This window comes from Oncorhynchus mykiss, chromosome 19 (genome assembly GCF_013265735.2).
Source record: "Oncorhynchus mykiss isolate Arlee chromosome 19, USDA_OmykA_1.1, whole genome shotgun sequence".
Taxonomy (NCBI): domain Eukaryota; kingdom Metazoa; phylum Chordata; class Actinopteri; order Salmoniformes; family Salmonidae; genus Oncorhynchus; species Oncorhynchus mykiss.
This window is the reverse complement of record NC_048583.1, coordinates 16,923,954-16,942,890: the sequence shown is the minus strand read 5'-3', so window position 1 is coordinate 16,942,890 and position 18,937 is coordinate 16,923,954. Positions and strand designations below refer to the sequence as shown.

The 18,937-nt window shown below is 44.6% G+C and overlaps 2 protein-coding genes across 2 annotated transcripts; both read left to right on the top strand.

Moving 5' to 3' along the window:
- The first annotated feature begins 569 nt into the window (after positions 1 to 569).
- Positions 570 to 10,451, top strand: LOC110498481. Its single transcript, XM_021575118.2, has 6 exons — positions 570 to 1,097; positions 1,518 to 1,642; positions 1,815 to 1,991; positions 6,547 to 6,687; positions 7,077 to 7,188; positions 7,329 to 10,451. Exons 1-6 carry the CDS (start codon positions 806 to 808, stop codon positions 8,180 to 8,182), a joined length of 1,701 nt encoding a protein of 566 aa, XP_021430793.2. The 5' UTR covers positions 570 to 805; the 3' UTR covers positions 8,183 to 10,451.
- Positions 10,452 to 11,369: 918 nt separating this feature from the next.
- On the top strand, positions 11,370 to 18,362 carry LOC110498506 (zinc finger and BTB domain-containing protein 18-like). The gene is made up of 3 exons (XM_021575164.2): positions 11,370 to 11,905; positions 12,117 to 12,247; positions 14,432 to 18,362. Exons 1-3 carry the CDS (start codon positions 11,635 to 11,637, stop codon positions 15,659 to 15,661), a joined length of 1,632 nt encoding a protein of 543 aa, XP_021430839.2. The 5' UTR covers positions 11,370 to 11,634; the 3' UTR covers positions 15,662 to 18,362.
- The last annotated feature ends 575 nt before the right edge of the window (positions 18,363 to 18,937 follow it).

The following is an 18,937-nucleotide window of genomic DNA, read 5'->3' as shown; positions in this document are numbered from 1 at the left end:
GGGAAACACTGACCAACATTGGTTCCTACCCTGTTACAATAACCTTCCCTGGCTTTTTAATTCGTTATGTCATACGCTGCATTCAAAGTGACCACTATATTCCAGATTTTGGTTGAAGTTTCATTAAACAGTATAAAACCCATCAGAATGTACAAAGCCCCATTTATTTGCGTGTTTATCATTTAGAAATATAATTTCCTTCGAACCTTGCCACCGATATGATCTAGCCAGCCGTTCTTTTTAGGTAATTTACTGCTCTGAGTTTGAAAGGGTTTTCACTAGATAACACAGCCAAAGTCTAAATTGGTTATATCATAAAAATACATGAAAATAAAAATGAGCTTTCTGGTCTTAATTTAAGGTTAGGTGTAAAAATCAATGTTAAGAGAAATTGTAAAAATAGGCAGAGTTCAGCCATAATTATGACTTTGTATCTGTGTACGCTAGAGAAACAGATCGAAATATACTAATCATGAATTGGTTGATGTAACGTAATAAGCATTACCGTAAGTCAATGAACAGCACGCATACCCCTTTTCATTTGCCACGCCCTTTGAGCCATGACGCCAACCAATAATATCCTTTCTCTAAAGTGCAAACGAAAGTAAACAGTGACCAAGAGCAATTTAAACTTCAGCGTTTTCTATTGTTATTTAGACGATTATTAACGACATGGAACTCAAAATATGACTAATTTAACAGCAAAGCATTACATACTTACCCCAATGTAATATTTAATTCGCGTTGGAGAGGCCTTGGTTGATATATGTTATCTAGGTAAGGCTAGTTACTTTACCTGCTAACAATGGCTAACGTTACTAACTGTATGGTTTTTCACACTCAAATTGCCTCCATCATGGAGGTGCTAGCGAATGCAGCCGTGGCAGATATCTGTAAACTCGTAGACGACGACTATGCAGTGTTTCGTTTGGAAATAACTCATAGCCAAAAAGAAAACAGGGCATTGCGGAGAAAACTACAGCTACTGGATCTGAAGTTGGAACAGGAGCGCGCAGAGAGGACAACGAGAGAGCGCGTCCTCGCCAGTCGTCCCAGTAGTGTCAAGATCCTTGACCGATACAGAGGAATGGCAAGAGGTACTTTTTGCAGAAGGCTGCGTGACCTGTCTCCCGGTTCCCATCAGCGCATATGTTCCGATGTGTTGTTACCTAGAATTGGGTCTTGGTCAGTTGTTGGATAGTATGCAATGCTAGCTCCTGATTACTGAGCACAATTTTATTTTACCAGGCAGGTCAATTAAAAACAAATTATTATTGCACAAAGAAAAACACTATTCTAACCAGATTCTTGATGTACTGAATTTCATATTATTATATACAATGAAAACAATGTGATGCATAGAACATAATACATCGCTCAATAAATTGTGTATCAAGAAGTTATAAGAAGTGTTACCTTACATCCTTGCCAATTGTAGACAGGGTCAATAGTGTACAATATAGCATTGAGCATTGACAGTACCTAACTTAACCCCCCAATCACTCTCTTACATGAAGGACATCTCACTGGAGGCCACAGGAGCTTTGTGAAGCCAGCCGGACACAACGTGTGGAGAAATGACAAACCCATAGCTATAGATGAGGGGAGTGGAACCTCAATGCAGAATGTTATTGTGATAGAGGTTAGTGTTATAGTGTGACATAACATTTTAAGTACAGAAAATGTGGCCTGTTCACTTGCTTACATGTACATCCTTATTTATCTGCCATAGGGGTGCTTGTGAGACTTCCCCATGACATTGTTATCCAATTCTACTAATGTACCGATAATAACCTCCTCTCTTCTTGTGTCAGTCTGCAGATGTAGAGGCTGCAGGTCCTGGGGTCAAGCAGGAGAGGTCTGAAGGAGAGGAGGACCCACGGCACAGCAGAGACATCCAAACTGGAGCAGCCGCCGGAGTAGCGCACCCTGTAGTTCCGAAAGACCTCGCCGCCGGGCCCCAGGCCAGGACCCGACGCAGCATGACAGAGGTCAGTTGAAAGCCGTCCTCAAGTCAGAGACAGACACAGAGACTTTGACACACAGATCAGAGAGACTGGGCCTGGGGAGACTGGGCTGTCGTCCTGCTCCCAGCTCAGAGTATTTACCGGTATTTCACCAGAGCCAGAGGGCGGTTCCTTCTCGTGGTAATTGTGACGCGTTAGATATTGGTGTTGATGATCTGTCTTGTTCTTACACTACATAGATGGACCCTGGCAACATATCCTTAGGTTTAGAGGAGAGATGGATCCTGGCAACATGTCCTTGGGTTTAGAGCAGAGATGGACAACTGCCGGCCCGCATATCAATTTCCAAAAACAGATATAATTTTTTATATATATATATTTTTTTAAATTTGGTTGTGCATCAGCAGTTAATCTTGTGTCAGTCACTGACTGCTGAGCAATTAGCCCATGTCAGCTAACTTTTTTAAGATTGGTAAGTCCAGCCAGCTATCTAAACTTGTAGTGATCATGGTCAAATTACCGACTGGGGGGCCCCCATTGATTATGTTTGTCACTCTCACTCGGATATCATATTCAAAACTGCAAACATTTCTCTCCGCCCCATCGCAAAATGTGTAGAGTCAGGGATCGCGACTCAGTGTCCACGTCGATGGCACCTTCCGATTCACACAGCCCTGTTCTTTTCGTTTGGGTATGAACTACAATTTAGTAGATATTAAGATGGTGCCGAAGAGGATCGCTGAATTTTTACATGCTCTTAACTGTGCTATTTTGTTCGTTTTTTTGCGTTGCTTAACTTTTGTTGTACATAATGTTGCTGCTACCGTCGCTTATGACCAAAAATAACTTACCGACATAGGAACAGAGATTATTCACCTTGAGCTAGAAGAAGCTTTTTCCTTTAACGAGTTCGATGAGAAGGATATACTACTTTCCCGGGAACAGGCCATAATCCCCGTCATTTGCGTGAAGAAAAGATGGAGGAAAAGGGGGCGCAGGTCGGGCTGCCTTCTGAGAATCCGTAGGCGAGCGAGTAAACTCCCACTGCCATCCGTTCTACTAGCTAACGTGCAATCATTGGAAAATAAAATTGATGACCTATGATTAAGATTATCCTACCAACGGAACATTAAAAACTGTAATATCTTATGTTTCACCGAGTGTTGGATGAACGAAGACATGGATAATATAGAGCTGGCAGGATTTTCCATGCATCAGCAGAACAGAGAAGAAGCTACGTCTGGTAAGACGAGGGGCGGGGGTGTGTGTGTATTTGTCAATAACAGCTGGTGCGCAATGTCTAATATTAAAGAAGTTTCGAGGTATTGCTTGCCTGAGCTAGAGTACCTTAAGATAAGCTGTAGACCACACTATCTACCAAGAGTTCTCTATATTATTCGTAGCCTTCTATTTACCACCACAGACCGATGCTGGCACTAAGACCGCACTCAACCAACTACAAGCAAACAAGAAAATGCTCATCCAGAAGCGGCGCTCCTAGTGGCCGGGGACTTGAATGCAGGCAAACTTATATGTTTTACCATATTTTTACCAGCATGTCACATGTGTAACCAGAGGGGGAAAAACTAGACCACCTTTACTGCACACACAGATGCATACAAAGCTCTCCCCCGCCCTGCATTTGGCAAATCTTACCATAATTCTATCCTCCTGATTCCTGTTTACAAGCAAAAACTAAAGCAGGAGGTACCACTGACTCGCTCAATACGGAAGTGGTCAGATGACGCAGATGCTACGCTACAGGACTGTTTTGCTAGCACAGACTGGAATATGTTCCGGGATTTATCCAGTGACATTGAGGAGTATACCACCTCAGTCATCAGCTTCATCAATAAGTGTATTGACAACGCCGTCCCCACAGTGACCGTATGTCCAAATCCCAACCAGAAGCCATGGATTACAGGCAACATCCGCATCGAGCTAAAGGCTAGAGCTGCCGCTTTCAAGGAGCGGGACTCTAACCCGGAAGCTTATAAGAAATACCTCTATGTCCTCAGACAAACCATCAAACAAGCAAAGCATCAATACAGGATTAAGATTGAATCCTACTACACCGGCTCTCACGCTCGTCGGCTGTGGCAGGGCTTAAACTATTACAGACTACCAAGGGAAACCCAGATGCGAGCTGCCCAGTGACGCGAGCCTACCAGACAAGATAAATGCCTTTTAATGCTTGCTTCGAGGCAAGCAACACTGAAGCATGCACGAGAGCACCAGCTGTTCTGGATGACTGTGTGATAACGCTCTCGGTAGCCAATGTGAGCAAGACCTTTAAACAGGTCCACATTCACAAAGCCGTGGGGCCAGATGGATTACCAGGACATGTACTCAAAGCATGCCAGACCAACTGGCAAGTGTCTTCACTGACATTTTCAACATCTCCCTGACCGAGTCTGTAATACCTACATGTTTCAAGCAGACCACCTGCTAGTCCCTGTGCCCAAGGAAGTGAAGGTAACCTGCCTAAATGATTACTGCCCCATAGCACTCACATTGGTAGCCATGAAGTGCTTTGAAAGGCTGGTCATGGCTCACATCAACAGCATCCTCCCGGATACCCTAGACCCACTCCAATCCACATACCGCCCCAACAGATCCACAGATGATGCAATCTCAATCACACTCCACACTGCCCTTTCCCACCTGGACAAAAGGAACACCTATGTGAGAATGCTGTTCATTGACTACAGCTCAGCGTTCAACACCATAGTGCCCACGAAGCGCATCACAAAGCTAAGGACCCTGGGACTTAACACCTCCCTCTACAACTGGATCCTGGACTTCTTGACGGGCCACCCCCAGGTGGTAAGGGTAGGCAACAACATGTCTACCATGCTGATCCTCAACACTGGGGCCCCTCAGGGGTGTGTACTTAGTCCCCACCTGTACTCCCTGTTCACCCATGACTGCGTGGCCAAACACGACTCCAACACCATCATTAAGTTTGCTGATGACACAAGTGGTAGGCCTGATCACCAACAATGGATGGACAGCCTATAGGGAGGAGGTCAGTGTGGTGCGCCAGGACAACAACCTCGCCCTCAATGTGAGCAAGACAAAGGAGCTGATCATGGACTACAAGAAAAGGCAGGCCGAACAGGCCCCCATTAACATCGACGGGGCTGTAGTGGAGCGGGTTGATAGCTTCAAGTTCCTTGGTGTCCACATCACCAACAAACTATCATGGTCCAAACACACCAAGACAGTCGTGAAGAGGGCACAACAAAACCTTTTCCCCCTCAGGAGACTGAAAAGATTTGGCATAGGTCCCCAGATTCTCAAAGTTCTACAGCTGCACCATCGAAAGCATCCTAACTGGTCACGGCCTGGTATGACAACTGACCGTAAGGCGCTACAGAGGGTATTGCGTACGGCCCAGTACATCACTGGGGCCAAGCTTCCTGCCATCCAGGACCTCTATACCAGGCGGTGTCAGAGGAAGGCCCTAAAAATTGTCAGACTCCAGTCACAGACTGTTTTCTCTGCTACCGCACGGCAAGCAGTATCGGAGCTTGCCGTCTAGGTTCCTTGGTGTCCACATCACCAACAAACTATCATGGTCCAAACACACCAAGACAGTCGTGAAGAGGGCACAACAAAACCTTTTCCCCCTCAGGAGACTGAAAAGATTTGGCATAGGTCCCCAGATTCTCAAAGTTCTACAGCTGCACCATCGAAAGCATCCTAACTGGTCACGGCCTGGTATGACAACTGACCGTAAGGCGCTACAGAGGGTATTGCGTACGGCCCAGTACATCACTGGGGCCAAGCTTCCTGCCATCCAGGACCTCTATACCAGGCGGTGTCAGAGGAAGGCCCTAAAAATTGTCAGACTCCAGTCACAGACTGTTTTCTCTGCTACCGCACGGCAAGCAGTATCGGAGCTTGCCGTCTAGGACCAAAAGGCTCCTTAACAGCTTCTACCCCCAAGTCATAAGACTTCTGAACAATTAATCAAATGGTCACCGGACCCCATTTGTTTTGTACACTGCTGCTATTTACTGTTTTATTATCTATGCATAGTCACTTCACCCCTACCTACATGTCAAATTACCTCAACTAACCTGTAAACCCGCACACTGGCTCGGTACCGGTAACTCCTTTTTATAGCCTCTTATTTTATTGTTACTTTTTTATAATTTTTCTACTTTAGTTTATTTGGTCAATATTTTCTTAACTCTTCTTGAACCGCACTGTTGGTTAAAGGCTTGTAAGTTAGCATTACACAGTAAGGTCTACACTTGTTGTATGCGGCGCATGTGACAATTTTATTTTATTTGAATTTATTGTTGTCAGCAGAAAAGATCCACAGATGCAATTGGAATAACGAGAGTAAATTATTTCAGTGTTGAATATTCCCGAGTAAAATATTGCATCCAGGCATTGACTTTTGACGTATCATAGCTGACTATTTACCCACATGATATTTATGTCCACAATGATGGGTTTAACAACAATTAAGTAATTCTGTAACTACAGTATAGGACTCAAACGTACTGAGGATAGGTAAACGCTCCATGTTGAAAGTGTGTTTGTCTGTATCACCTGTTTCTTCCAGGAGGAGAGTCCCGAGTTGCTGTTGGTAAAGGAGGAGGGGTGTGAGGAGGGTCTTGGGAACCCTGAGGGGACCATGATCATGGAGGACAACCAGACTACATCTCCTCCTGAGCTGCACAGTACCACACATAGTCTCACTGAGGTGAGCCCACTGTGAACTACTGTCTGTATGGTATTAGGTCAGGGCCTGTATCCACAAACCCTCTCAGAGAACGAGTGCTGATCTAGGATCAGTGGAAGCCTTTAATATAATTATGAATAAGGTTATGTAGATGGGTGGGGAACTGATCCTGTATCAGTACTCCTACTCTGAGACTCTGTGGATCAGGGCCCAGGTCTTCATTAATTTAGTGTGGGACCATGCCTTTTCAATGTTCAAACCATTAAAGAATGTCAAGTAATAAAATCAACTAACACTTTTGCATAGTACTCATAGAAATCCCTCATTGCCCAATCAGAAGATGCTCCCAATCAGATGGTGCTCCAATCAGATTTCTTGATCCAATATCCTCACTCTGTATCTCACTAAAGTCAGTAGACATGGAGGATGGGAAGCCTGATCTGCTGCTGGTCAAAGAGGAGACAATAGAAGACGAACCAGAGAGCATTGACCTGCTGAGTGGATTAAAGATGGGGGAGCAAGGTAAGGGAGAAATACATATAGCCTCCATACAGTAATAGATATTCAATGGGGATAGTGATGCACCTGGCTATGTGTTCTTATTTTTCTTAATTCATAAAATTATATCAATACAACTTGTGTTTACATACAAAAACATACAGGTGGTTGGCTGGAGGCTAACAGAGGAGACTGGGCATCCATCTTGGATTCCCAGACCGGTGCAGCCACTGAGCATGCAAGGACCAGAGGTGACATAGTGGAGTCCTGTGGATGGGACAGTGTCCTTAACTCTGGGCTGGGGAACAACGCTGTTAACCACAACCAGAAACAGACTGTCGAACACAAAACAACAACCAAACTTAGTATCCATGACAACAGACTGGCTGAGACCAGGGCGAGGCGTAGATTTGGTCTGCGGGGACGAGGAGGTGTACATATGCAGCAGGAGGGAACAGATACAGACTCGGCTAGCGACGCTCCGTCCTGCTCCTATAGTTGTGATTCAGAGAGACTGATGGCACCTCAGGTTAACCCCCTAACAGATGCTGCCTTCAGCCTGCCTTCTATAGGATCTATCAACTGGAACATGGACCCTGCGACAACACAGACACTCCCTGGTCTTCATCCTCCTCACACTCTCCTAATGTTAAACCAGACCTCAGACAATGCCAGTGCCTCAACACTAAATGGCTACACAAGCCCATTGGCAAATAACAGTAGTAGTGACGCTATCAGTAGATCCGGTGGCAAAGAGAAGCGCTTTCTGTGTCCATTCTGTGGGAAAGCCTTCAGTTTCCCAAAACAGGTGGAGATCCACCAGAGGATGCACACGGGGGAGAAACCTTTCGGCTGCCACCTGTGCCTGGCCAGTTTCTCCGACTCGTCCAACCTGAAGAGGCACCAGAGAGTTCACACAGGGGAGAAACCCTTCACCTGCCCCCAGTGTGAGAAGAAGTTTTCCCATCAGCACCATCTGAAGAAGCACCTGAAGGTTCACATGGGAGAAAGGCTGTAGGCACTGCGAGAAGAGGTTCTCAGAGAGGATCTACCTCAGGATACACCAGAAGAAAAACCATTCCACTCAATAACATCGAAATAAGCCATTCCACTCGATAGCTTCTGACATTTCAATCAAACCCTGCATTAAAGCTAGACTCCGCTAGATGATGTACATGCACAAAGTAAACAACAGTAGTGGGTCAATTTGCGCAACTACTAAGCGTGAGGCTTAACTTCTCTGCGGTTTTGGTACCACAGCTACCATGTTGTAGCAACGTGAAGCGAACCCGTGTGCATGCACAGATACAGCTGCACAGCTGGATGAGGTGAACTGAGGAAAGAATGTGTATGATGAGGCAGAGTAGTGATGTTGAACCTTTTACAGAGTATTCTAAAATGTATTTATCAACATAGTGAGAAGTTATTATACTTGTCACAGATTGTTTTTGAAAGTAGGGGAGAGTGGGGTAAGTTGAGCCTTTTCATACATTCAGGGAGCTTGCAATTGGCATGCTGACTGCAGGAATGTCCACCAGAGCTGTTGCCAGAGAATTGAATGTTCACTTCCTGCCTCTTATGTTGTTTTTGTGAAATTGCAACTGCAGACCACGTATATAGCATCCTGTGGGCAAGCGGTTTCTGATGTCAGTGTTATGAACAGAGTGCCCCATGGTGGTGGTGGGGTTATTGTATGGGCAGGCATAAGCTACGGACAACAAACACAATTGCATTTTTATTGTTGCCAATTTGAATACACAGAGATCTGTGACCAACTGTATTTCATGTCATGTAAAATCCATTGATTAGGGCCTATTGAATTTATTTCAATTGACTGATTTCCGTATATGAACTGTAACTCAGTAAATTGTGGGAAATTGTTGCATATTGCATTTTATATTTTTGTTCAGTATATTTCAGGATGTTGTGTATCCCTGGAAATAATCTGCATGTATTTAAACATTACAGTTTACAAAACTTATGGGGTAAGTTGAGCTGCGGGACAGGGTAAGCTACACATTTTTGTTCTGTACCATTTTTATTTACCAAACAACATTTTGAAAATCCCCCCCAAAAAAGAAAGAAATTCAACACAATTGCTTTTTGGTATTTTAATTATTTAAAAAATGAACACAAGCTTAACACCTAACATAGTGTCCTCCAAGCTCATCACTAAGCTAAGGACCCTGCGACTGAACACCTTCCTCTGCAACTGGATCCTGGACTTCCTGACGGGCCGCCCCCAGGTGGTGAGGGTAGACGACAACACATCCACTGCACTGATAATTAACACGGAGCCCCCACAAGGGTGCATCCTCAGCCCCCTCCTGTACTCCCTCTATACCCACGACTGCGTGGCCTCACACAGTTCCAACTCCATCATCAAGTTCGCTGACGACATGACAGTAGTAGGCCTGATTACCAACAACGATGAGAAGGCCTACAGAGAGGAGGTAGGCACTCTGATGGTGTGGTGCCAGGTAAATAACCTCTCCCTAAAAATCAGCAAACCAGGAGGAACCAGGCTGGATGCCCCCCATCCTCATCAACGGGACTGCCATGGAAAAGGGAAAAAAACATTTAAGTTCCTCGGCGTACACATCTCCAAGGAGCTGAAATGGTCAAACCACACAGACACTGTGGTGAAGAAGGCAAGACTGCGAGTCTTCGACCTCAGGAGGCTTGATGCCTTTCCCCGAGGGTCCTCACAGTGTTCTACAAGAGCACCATTGAGAGCACACTGTCGAGCTGCATCACAGCCTGGTATGGCAACTCCACCGCCGCTGACCGCAAGGCTCTACAGAAGCCCATTTGAACACAACATTGGGTTCACACTGCCTGTCCTTCGGGACACCTAAAACACCACGTGTCGCAGGAAGGCCAAGAAGATCATCAGGGACCCTCTGCCACCAGAGCAACTGCCTGTTCTCCCCGCTTCCATCACTCAGTACTGCAAAAACTGTCAGACTGGCCTATAGCTTCTACACCCAGACCATCAGGCTGCTGAATAATCACCGCTAGACAGCTACCCGCCCCCCCGGACTTCCTGCCCGCTGCCCCCCCATGGGCACTCTTCACCCCCCAACTGACATTTACCCTGCCCCCACCCCCCAATGGACATTTATCATTGTTGTGGTTGTAAATATGTATATTGTTATTTTTTTATTATCGTTTCATTCACTTTTTTTTTACCTGCACTGTTGGAGCTTGGAGCTTAAAAATGTCTCCGTACCCTGCTGTTACACAAATTACACCTGTGCATGTGACTAATAAACTCATCTAATCAATACCTGGGGCTGACAGAAACGTCCATCTCTATGATACAAACACCACAGTATCCATGATGAACAGGGCAGGTCACCCTGGGCTTCAGCCTTCACAGAGAGTGGTGGGAGACCCCCCTAGTGGTAGTCTATCAGGAAGTCTCTTCTCCTTCAGGGTCTCATCTAATGCCTAGTGACTGAGTCTGTAAAAAGCCTCGAGTTGGACCCTATTTTTACCCCACCAATACAGATCGTGTAAGGATGGGCGTTCACCACTAGAAGTACCTAGTCTATAGCACAACACACAATCCTAACAACACCCAAACAATGGCTAGAGGTCAAGGAGGGAGCTCAAAGACTACCCCACTGAGGGGGGTGGCTCCTGCTCTACCTCATCTGGTGTCATTGGGTCACAACGTGGGAGGCTGAACGTTAGGTCGGACGCGAATAAGCCGTACAACTGCCTCACGTGTGGGAGGCGCTTCACTGAGGCGAACTATGTGAAGAGGCACCAGATCGTTCACACCAAGGAGGCAAATCAAGTGCAAGAGCTTCTCCTTTCTGAGTTACTTTCAGACATAGGTCCACAACGGGGAAAATCGTAGCAGTGTGGCTGAGATGTTCAAAGGGAACCATTCTTTGGCTGACATATTATAGTTATCATGTGAAGTGTCTTGGGGTAAAAGTGTAATTAACCACATAACCCTCTGTTAAATTGTCATTTGAAACAAGATTGTGTAAATACCTGTTTTTACAGAGACCGTTAACCTAAGCTAGAACAAGGAGTTACTGAGCTGAATAAAGTAATTATATAATTTTATACTCTTACTAACACACTGTTCTTTCTAAACACGAGCTTAAAAGATACTGATCATAGGATAATTGATGTGTAACGTAATAAGCAGTACCGTATTTAAAAGAACAACGCGCAAACTTTTAAAATTTCACCACACCCTTTGACCTATGACTCACACCAATAAGATCGTTTCTCTTCAGTGTAAACGGAAGTGAACAGTGACAAAGAACAATTTCCACGTTAACATTGTTATTTAGATGTGTATTAACACCCTGGACCTCAAAATATGACTCGTTTAACTGTACAGCATCACATACTTACCCCAGGTAGTGTTTAATTTGCGTTGGAGACAGGGCTTGGTTGATATATGTTATATAGGTAACGCTGCTGACGTTAGCTAACTGTAACGTTATGATTTTTCACACTCAAATAGCCTCCATCATGGAGGTGCTAGCGAATGCAGCCGTGGCAGAGATCTGTAAACTCGTAGACGACGACTATGCTGTGTTTCGTTTGGAAATAAGTCAAAGCCAGAAAGAAATCGTCGCATTGCGGAGGAAACTACAGCTACTAGAACTGAAGGTGTCACCGGAGCGCGCAGAGAGAACAATGCGAGAGCGCCTCCTCGCCAGTCGTCCCAGAAGTGTCAAGATCCTCGACCGATACAAAGGAATGGCAAGAGGTACATTTTGCCCCGTTCCCCTCTGCTCATGTGTTTGGATAGTAATGCAATAATTCCTCTGATTACATAGCTATCTTGCAAGAAGTTATGAAAAATGTTACCTTACATCATTGACAATTCTAGACAGTGTCAGTAGTGTACAATAGACGGTTGTGTCATTGACGATAGCTCACCTGCCTAACCACCTCTTTCCCCACAATCACTCTCTCAGGTGAAGGACATCTCACTGGAGCCTACAGGAGCTTTGGGAAGCCAGCGGGACACAATACATGGAGAGATAACCAGCCAATCACCGTTGATGAGGGGAGAGGAACCTCAACCCAGCATGTTATCATGATAGAGGTTAGTGTAATAGTGTGTCAGAAATATTTCATACCCCTTGACTTATTACACATTTTGTGTTATACCCTTAATTTAAAATATATTAAATTGCTTTTTCCCCCCACCCATCTACACACTACCTTATAATGACAAAGTGAAAACATGTTTTAAGAAATGTTAGCAAATTTATTGAAAATGATATACATAAATATCTCGTTTAGATAAGTATTCAGATTCCTGACACAATTTATAGAATCACCTTTGGCAGCGATTACAGCTGTGAGTGAGTCTTTCTGGGTATGTCTCTGCTTTCCACATCTGGATTGTGCAACCTTTGCACATTATTCTTTAAACGTTTTTTTTTTTAAGCTTTGTGAAATTCATTGTTTATCATTGCTAGACATTCATTTTCAGGTCTTGGCATATATTTTAAAGGAGATTTAAGTCATCTGTAACTCGGCCACTTAGGAACCTTCATTGTCTTCTTGGTAGCAACTCCAGTGTATATTTGGCATTGTGTTTTAGGTTATTGCCCTGCTGAAAGGTGAATTCTTCTTCCAGTGTCTGGTTAAAAGCAGGATTTTGCCTGTGCTTCGCTCCTTTCCGTTATTTTTTTTATCTTGAAAACTCCCCAGTCCTTAACGTTTACAAGCATACCCATAACACTATGCTTGAATAACCCATAACACTATGCTTGAATAACCCATAACACTATGCTTGAATAACCCATAACACTATGCTTGAATAACCCATAACACTATGCTTGAATAACCCATAACACTATGCTTGAATAACCCATAACCACTATGCTTGAAAATATGGAGAGTGGTACTCAGTAATGTGTTGTATTGGATTTGCCCCAAACATAATACTTTGTTTTCAGGACAAAACGTTTATTGCTTTGCCGCATTTTTTGCAGCATTACTTTAGTGCCTTGTTGCAAACAGGATGCATTTTTAGGATTTGTTTAATTCTGTACAGGCTTCCTTCTTTTCTCTCTGTCAATTAGGTTAGTATTGTGGAGTAACTACAATGTTGTTGATCCATCACAGCCATTAAACTCTGTCACTGTTTTAAAGTCGTCCCTGAGCAGTTTCCTCCTTCTCCGGCAACTGGGTTAGGAAGGATGCCTGTATCTTTGTAGTGACTCTGTGTATTGATACACCATCCCAAGTGTAATTAATAACTTCACCATGCTCAAAGGGATATTCAATGCCTGCTTTAAAAAAATATTTCAACCCATCTACCAATAGGTGCCCTTCTTTGCAAGGCAATGGAAAATCTCCCTGGTCTTTGTGGTTGAATTTGTGTTTGAAATGCAATGCTCAACTGAGAGACATTACAGAAAATTGTATGTGTGGAGTACAGAGATGAGGTAGTCGTTTAAAAAAAATCACATTAAGGCCTATTATTGCACACAGAGTGAGTCCATTCAACTTATAATGTGACTTGTTAAGCACATTTTTAGTCCTGATCTTATTTAGACTTGCCATAACAAAGGGATTTAATACGTATTGACTCAAGACATTTCAGCTTTTTATTTTTTATTCATTTGTAAAAAAAAATATGGCGGAAACATGATTCCTCTTTGACATTATGGGGTATTGTCTGTTGGCCAGTGACAAAACAAAAATCTAAATGTAATCCATTTTAAATTCAGGCTGGAACAAACAAAATGTGGAAAAGGTCAAGGCGTGTGAATAGTTTTATAAAGACAGTATATCTCCCATTGTGGCGTCTGTGAAAGCATGGGCCATTGAGACGGTGACGGAAATCTCAATTTTGAAGTAGTACATTTTATTTTTCTACTACTTCTATGAGATGGCAAACAAACTGAAAGGGTGCTCACTGCCACCTAGAGTCTGTTGCTTGAGCAGGTATGAAGTCCATGTTGATGATTTACTGGCACCTGCATTTACTCACAAGTATAATTAATTGGCTGATCAAAGATCCTTCCTGATGACCTGAATATAATTATGTGATCATTCCTTAACCCACAGAAAGTCCCACTGAGTTGACTGCTTCAAAACGGTGTAAGTCCTCAATGGCTTTGCCCATGCTAAAACAGGATTTTGGGCACCTGAGTCCTCTATCTCTGTTGTACATCTTCATTTATCTGCCATAACGGAGCTTGTGAGACTTCCCTATGACGTTGTTATCCAATTCAACTCATGTACCGGTAATAACCCTCTCTCTTCTTGTCAGTCTGCAGATGTAGAGGCGGCAGGTCCTGGAGGATCATCTCTGGTCAAGCAGGAAAGGTCTGAAGAGGAGGTGGACCCACGACACAGCAGAGACATCCAGACTGGAGCAGCAGCTGTAGTTGCGCCCCTTGTTGCCATGGAGGACCACGCGACCGCCGTGCAGCCCAGGACCCGACGCAGCATCACAGAGGTCAATGGAACGCTGAATGCCATCGTCAAGTCAGACACAGAGACTTTAACTGTAACACAAAGGCTCTTACACACAGGATCTGACCACAGATCAGACCCAGAGAGACTGGGGCCGGGGCCACTGGGCTGTCCTCCTGCTCCCGGCTCAGAATATTTACTTTCCGGTAACCCAAGCCCGAGGACGGCTCATTCCCATCGGGACTCAGGTGACGCATTAGAGACTGGCAATAATCCGTCTTGTTCTTACACTACAGAGATGGACCCTTGCAACATGACCTTGGATTTAGAGACCCAGACTGATCTGTCTAGAGGGGATTGGAACCAGTACAGTAGTAGTGTATACTCCGAAAGGTGCTTAGATAAGAAAGGGGAGGGTTTGGTCGTAGATGAAATGACTGTGAAAGTGGAGGGCGACATTTCTCCCACATGGAATGCAGATAGTGACCTAAGAGACGGACACTCACAGGGCAGAGATTTCTTAGATTACAGGGAATGCTTAGAAACGAATCCAAATGTCACGACCCACTCCCCTTTACTCGCTCTCAGAGATCGCGACTTAGTGTCTTCATCGATGGGGCCTTCCGATTCACACAACTGCCTTTTTGATCACGTATTGAACTCAAACGACAGGGCTAGAGCCCAGACTCAGGGAGGAGGAGCCACATCAGGCAATAGTAAAGAGAAACGGTTCCTCTGCATGTTCTGTAGCAAAGGCTTCAGCTGCCCCAAAAAAGTGAAGATCCACCAGAGGATCCACACAGGGGAGAAACGCTTCAGGTGTACCCAGTGTCACATGCGCTTTGCCCAGGCTGGTGACCTGAAGAGGCACCAGAGGGTCCACACAGGGGTGAAACCCTTCAGCTGTACCCAGTGTCATATGCGCTTCGCCCAGGCTGGCCACCTGAAGAGGCACCAGAGGGTCCACACAGGGGAGAAACCCTACAGCTGCCCCCAGTGTGAGAAGAGGTTCTCCCGCCAGGACCAGCTGAAGATGCACCTGAAGGTCCACATGGGAGAAAAGCTGTTAGCTTGTACGCACTGAGCTACCTCAGGATACACCAGCAGAAAAACCATTCCACTATATAACATAGAAAGTAACCGTTCTACTCTATAGCTTCTGACGTTTAGATCAAACCCTGCATTGAGGGCAAAGATTAATTTTCATTGTTGTCCGCAGAAAAGATCGACAGACGCGTTTGGAGTAACGGGAGTAACATATTTCGGTGTTGAATATTCCTGGGTAGAATATTGCATCCAGACATTGTGTGATTTATAAGGCATATATAAGCCTAGAAAGTAAAATCTAATTGTATTTGTCACATGCTTCGTAAACAACAGGTATAGACTAACAGTGAAATACTTACTTACGAGTCCTTTTCCGACAATGCCGAGTTAATGAGAAAAAATGAAGAAAAAAAATAGAAAGTAATAAGAGTAAAAAATAGACCGAGAATAACAATGATGAGTTAAAACAACATGGCTATATACAGGGAGTGCCAGTACCAAGTCGATGTGCAGGGGTACGAGGTAACTGAGGTAGCTATGTACATATAGATAGGTACTAGGCCTTACAAAAAAATTGTATGTGGGGTACAGAGATGGGGTAGTCCTTTAAAAATCATGTTAAACACTAATATTGCACACAGTGTCCATGCAACTTATTGTGTGACTTGTTAAGCACATTTCTTTTGTCGTGAACTTATTTAGGCTTGCCATAACAAAATGGTTGAATACCTATCGACTCAAGACATTTAAGCTTTTCATTTTTCATTAATTTGTAAACATTTCTAAAAACATAATACCAGTTGACCAAGCGGTGATGCATGCAGCCAGATCAGCTCCTTTGTCTTGCCAACGTTGAGAGAGGGGCTGTTATCCTGGCACGACACTGCCAGGTCTGTGACCTCCTCCCTATAGGCCACCGTTGTGTCGTCAGCAAACTTAATGAGGATGTTAGAGTAGTGTACGGCAGTTGTGGGTGAACAGGGAGTAAAGGAGGGGACTAAGCACGCACCCTTGAGGGGCCCCCGTGTTGAGATCAGTGTGGCGAATGTGTTGTTGCCTACCCTTCTGGTTGGGATACGTACGTACGGTCATTGTGGGGACGATGTCGTTGGTGCACTTATTAATGAAGCTGGTGATCAATGTGGTAAACTCTTCAAACAGTCCTGTAGGATAGCATCCGCTTCATCGGACCACTTCCGGGACCACTTGCACTGGTACTTCCCATTTGAGTTTTTGCTTGTAAGCAGGAATCATGAGGATAGCGTTATGGTCAGATTTGCCAAATGGAGGGTGAGGTCGAGTTTTGATGCGTTTCTGTGTGTTTTGATGTGTTTCTGTGAGTCGATAGGTATTCAACCATGTTCTAGAGTTTTTTTTCGCCTTTAGTTGCACAGGTGACATGCTGGTAGAAATGAGGTAAAACAGAATTCAGTTTCACTGCATTAAAATCACTGGCCACTAAGAGTGTTTTTTTATAGTATTTTCTTGTTTGCTTATGGCCCTATACAGTTTGCATCGGTTTGTACTTAGACAGCTACAAAAAATACAGATGGAAATTCTCTTAGTAAATAGTATGTTCTACAGCTTATCATGTGGTATTCTAGCTCAGGCGAGCAGAACCTTGAGACTTCCTTAATATTAGAGATCAGGCATCAGCTGTTGTTAACAAAGAGACACACACACCTCCCCCTGAGTTTACCCAAAGCTGCTGTTCTGTCCTGCTGATGCATAGAAAAACCAGCCAGATGTATATTGTCCTTGTTCAACCAGGACTCAGAGAAACATAGGATATTACAGTTCTTCAGGTCCCGTTGATAGGATAGTCTCGAACAGAGCTCGTCCAGTTTGTACTCCAGTGATTGTACGTTCGCCAATAGAACGGAGAGTAGATGCGTTTTTTTCACTCGGCGACGCAGATTTGTCAGGGTGCCCGCAAGTCAGCCTCGCTTTCACCGCCACCTCTTTCTCCTCGCAGTCTCTGTTTCATGGAAATATGGCTCTCTGTGGACATGCTGTCGGAGTTGGTACAGCCACCAGGATTCTTTGTGCGTAGCTCCGACAGGAATTACCATCCCTCCGGGAAGAAGAAGGGCGGGGGTGTATGTTTCATGATTAACGAGTGGTGTAATTGTAACAACATACAGGAACTCAAGTCCTTCTGTTCACCTGACCTAGAATTGCTTACAATCAAATGCCGGCCGATACCACGACAGTCCTCAAGGATCTCCACTGGACTCTATGCAAAATGGAAACCATATATCCTGAGGCTGCATTTATTGTAGCTGGGGACTTTAACAAAGCAAATTTGAGAACAAGGCTACCTAAATTCTATCAGCATATTGATTGTAGTACCCGGGCTGCAAAACACTGGATCACTGCTACTCTTACTTCTGGGATGCATACAAGGCCCTCCATTCGGCAAATCTGACCACGACTCCATTTTGCTTCTCCTCTCCTATAGGCAGAACTCAAACAGGATGTACCCGTGACAAGGACCATTCAACGCTGGTCTGACCAATCGGAATCCACACTTCAAGATTGTTTTGATCACGCGGACTGGGACATATTCCGGGAAGCCTCAGAGAATAATATTGATTTAAACGCTGATTCTGTGATTGAGTTTATAAGGAAGTGCATAGGAGATGTTGTACCCATTGTGACTATTAAAACCTACCCTAACCAGAAACCATGGATGGTGGCATTCGTGCAAAACTGAAAGCGCGAACCTACGCATTTAACCATGGAAAGATGACCGGGAATATGGCCGAATACAAACAGTGTAGTTATTCCCTCCGCAAGGCAATCAAACAAGTGAAATGTCAGTATAGGGACAAAGTGGAGTCGCAATTCAACGGCTCAGACACGAGACGTATGTGGCAGGGTCTACAGACAATCACTGTCAACAAAAAGAAAATCAGCCACGTCACTGACACCAACGTCTTGCTTCCAGACCAACTAAACACCTTTGCCCGCTTTGAGGATATCACAGTGCCACCGACACAGTGCCCACTACCAAGGACAGCGTGCTCTCCTTCTCCATGGCCGACGTGAGTAAGACATTTAAACATGTTAACCCTCGCAAGGCTGCCGGCCCAGACGGCTTCCCCAGCCGCGTCCTCAAAGCATGCGCAGACCAGCTGGCTGGTGTGTTTACAGACATATTCAATCTCTCCCTATCCCAGTCTGCTGTCCTTACATGCTTCAAGATGGCCACCATTGTTCCTGTACCCAAGAAGGCAGAGGTAACTGAACTGAATGACTATCGCCCCGTAGCACTCACTTCTGTCGTCATGAAGTGCTTTGAGAGACTAGT

Bases quoted from the DNA above. Each gene is read 5' to 3' on its own strand.
- LOC110498481 (XM_021575118.2), top strand. From the start codon at position 806: ATGGCTAACGTTACTAACTGTATGGTTTTTCACACTCAAATTGCCTCC. The intron at 1,643-1,814 runs GTTAGTGTTATA...TTCTTGTGTCAG, and splicing joins AGAATGTTATTGTGATAGAG to TCTGCAGATGTAGAGGCTGC. The intron at 6,688-7,076 runs GTGAGCCCACTG...ATCTCACTAAAG, and splicing joins CCACACATAGTCTCACTGAG to TCAGTAGACATGGAGGATGG.
- LOC110498506 (XM_021575164.2), top strand. From the start codon at position 11,635: ATGATTTTTCACACTCAAATAGCCTCCATCATGGAGGTGCTAGCGAAT. The intron at 11,906-12,116 runs GTACATTTTGCC...TCACTCTCTCAG, and splicing joins ATACAAAGGAATGGCAAGAG to GTGAAGGACATCTCACTGGA. The intron at 12,248-14,431 runs GTTAGTGTAATA...TCTTCTTGTCAG, and splicing joins AGCATGTTATCATGATAGAG to TCTGCAGATGTAGAGGCGGC.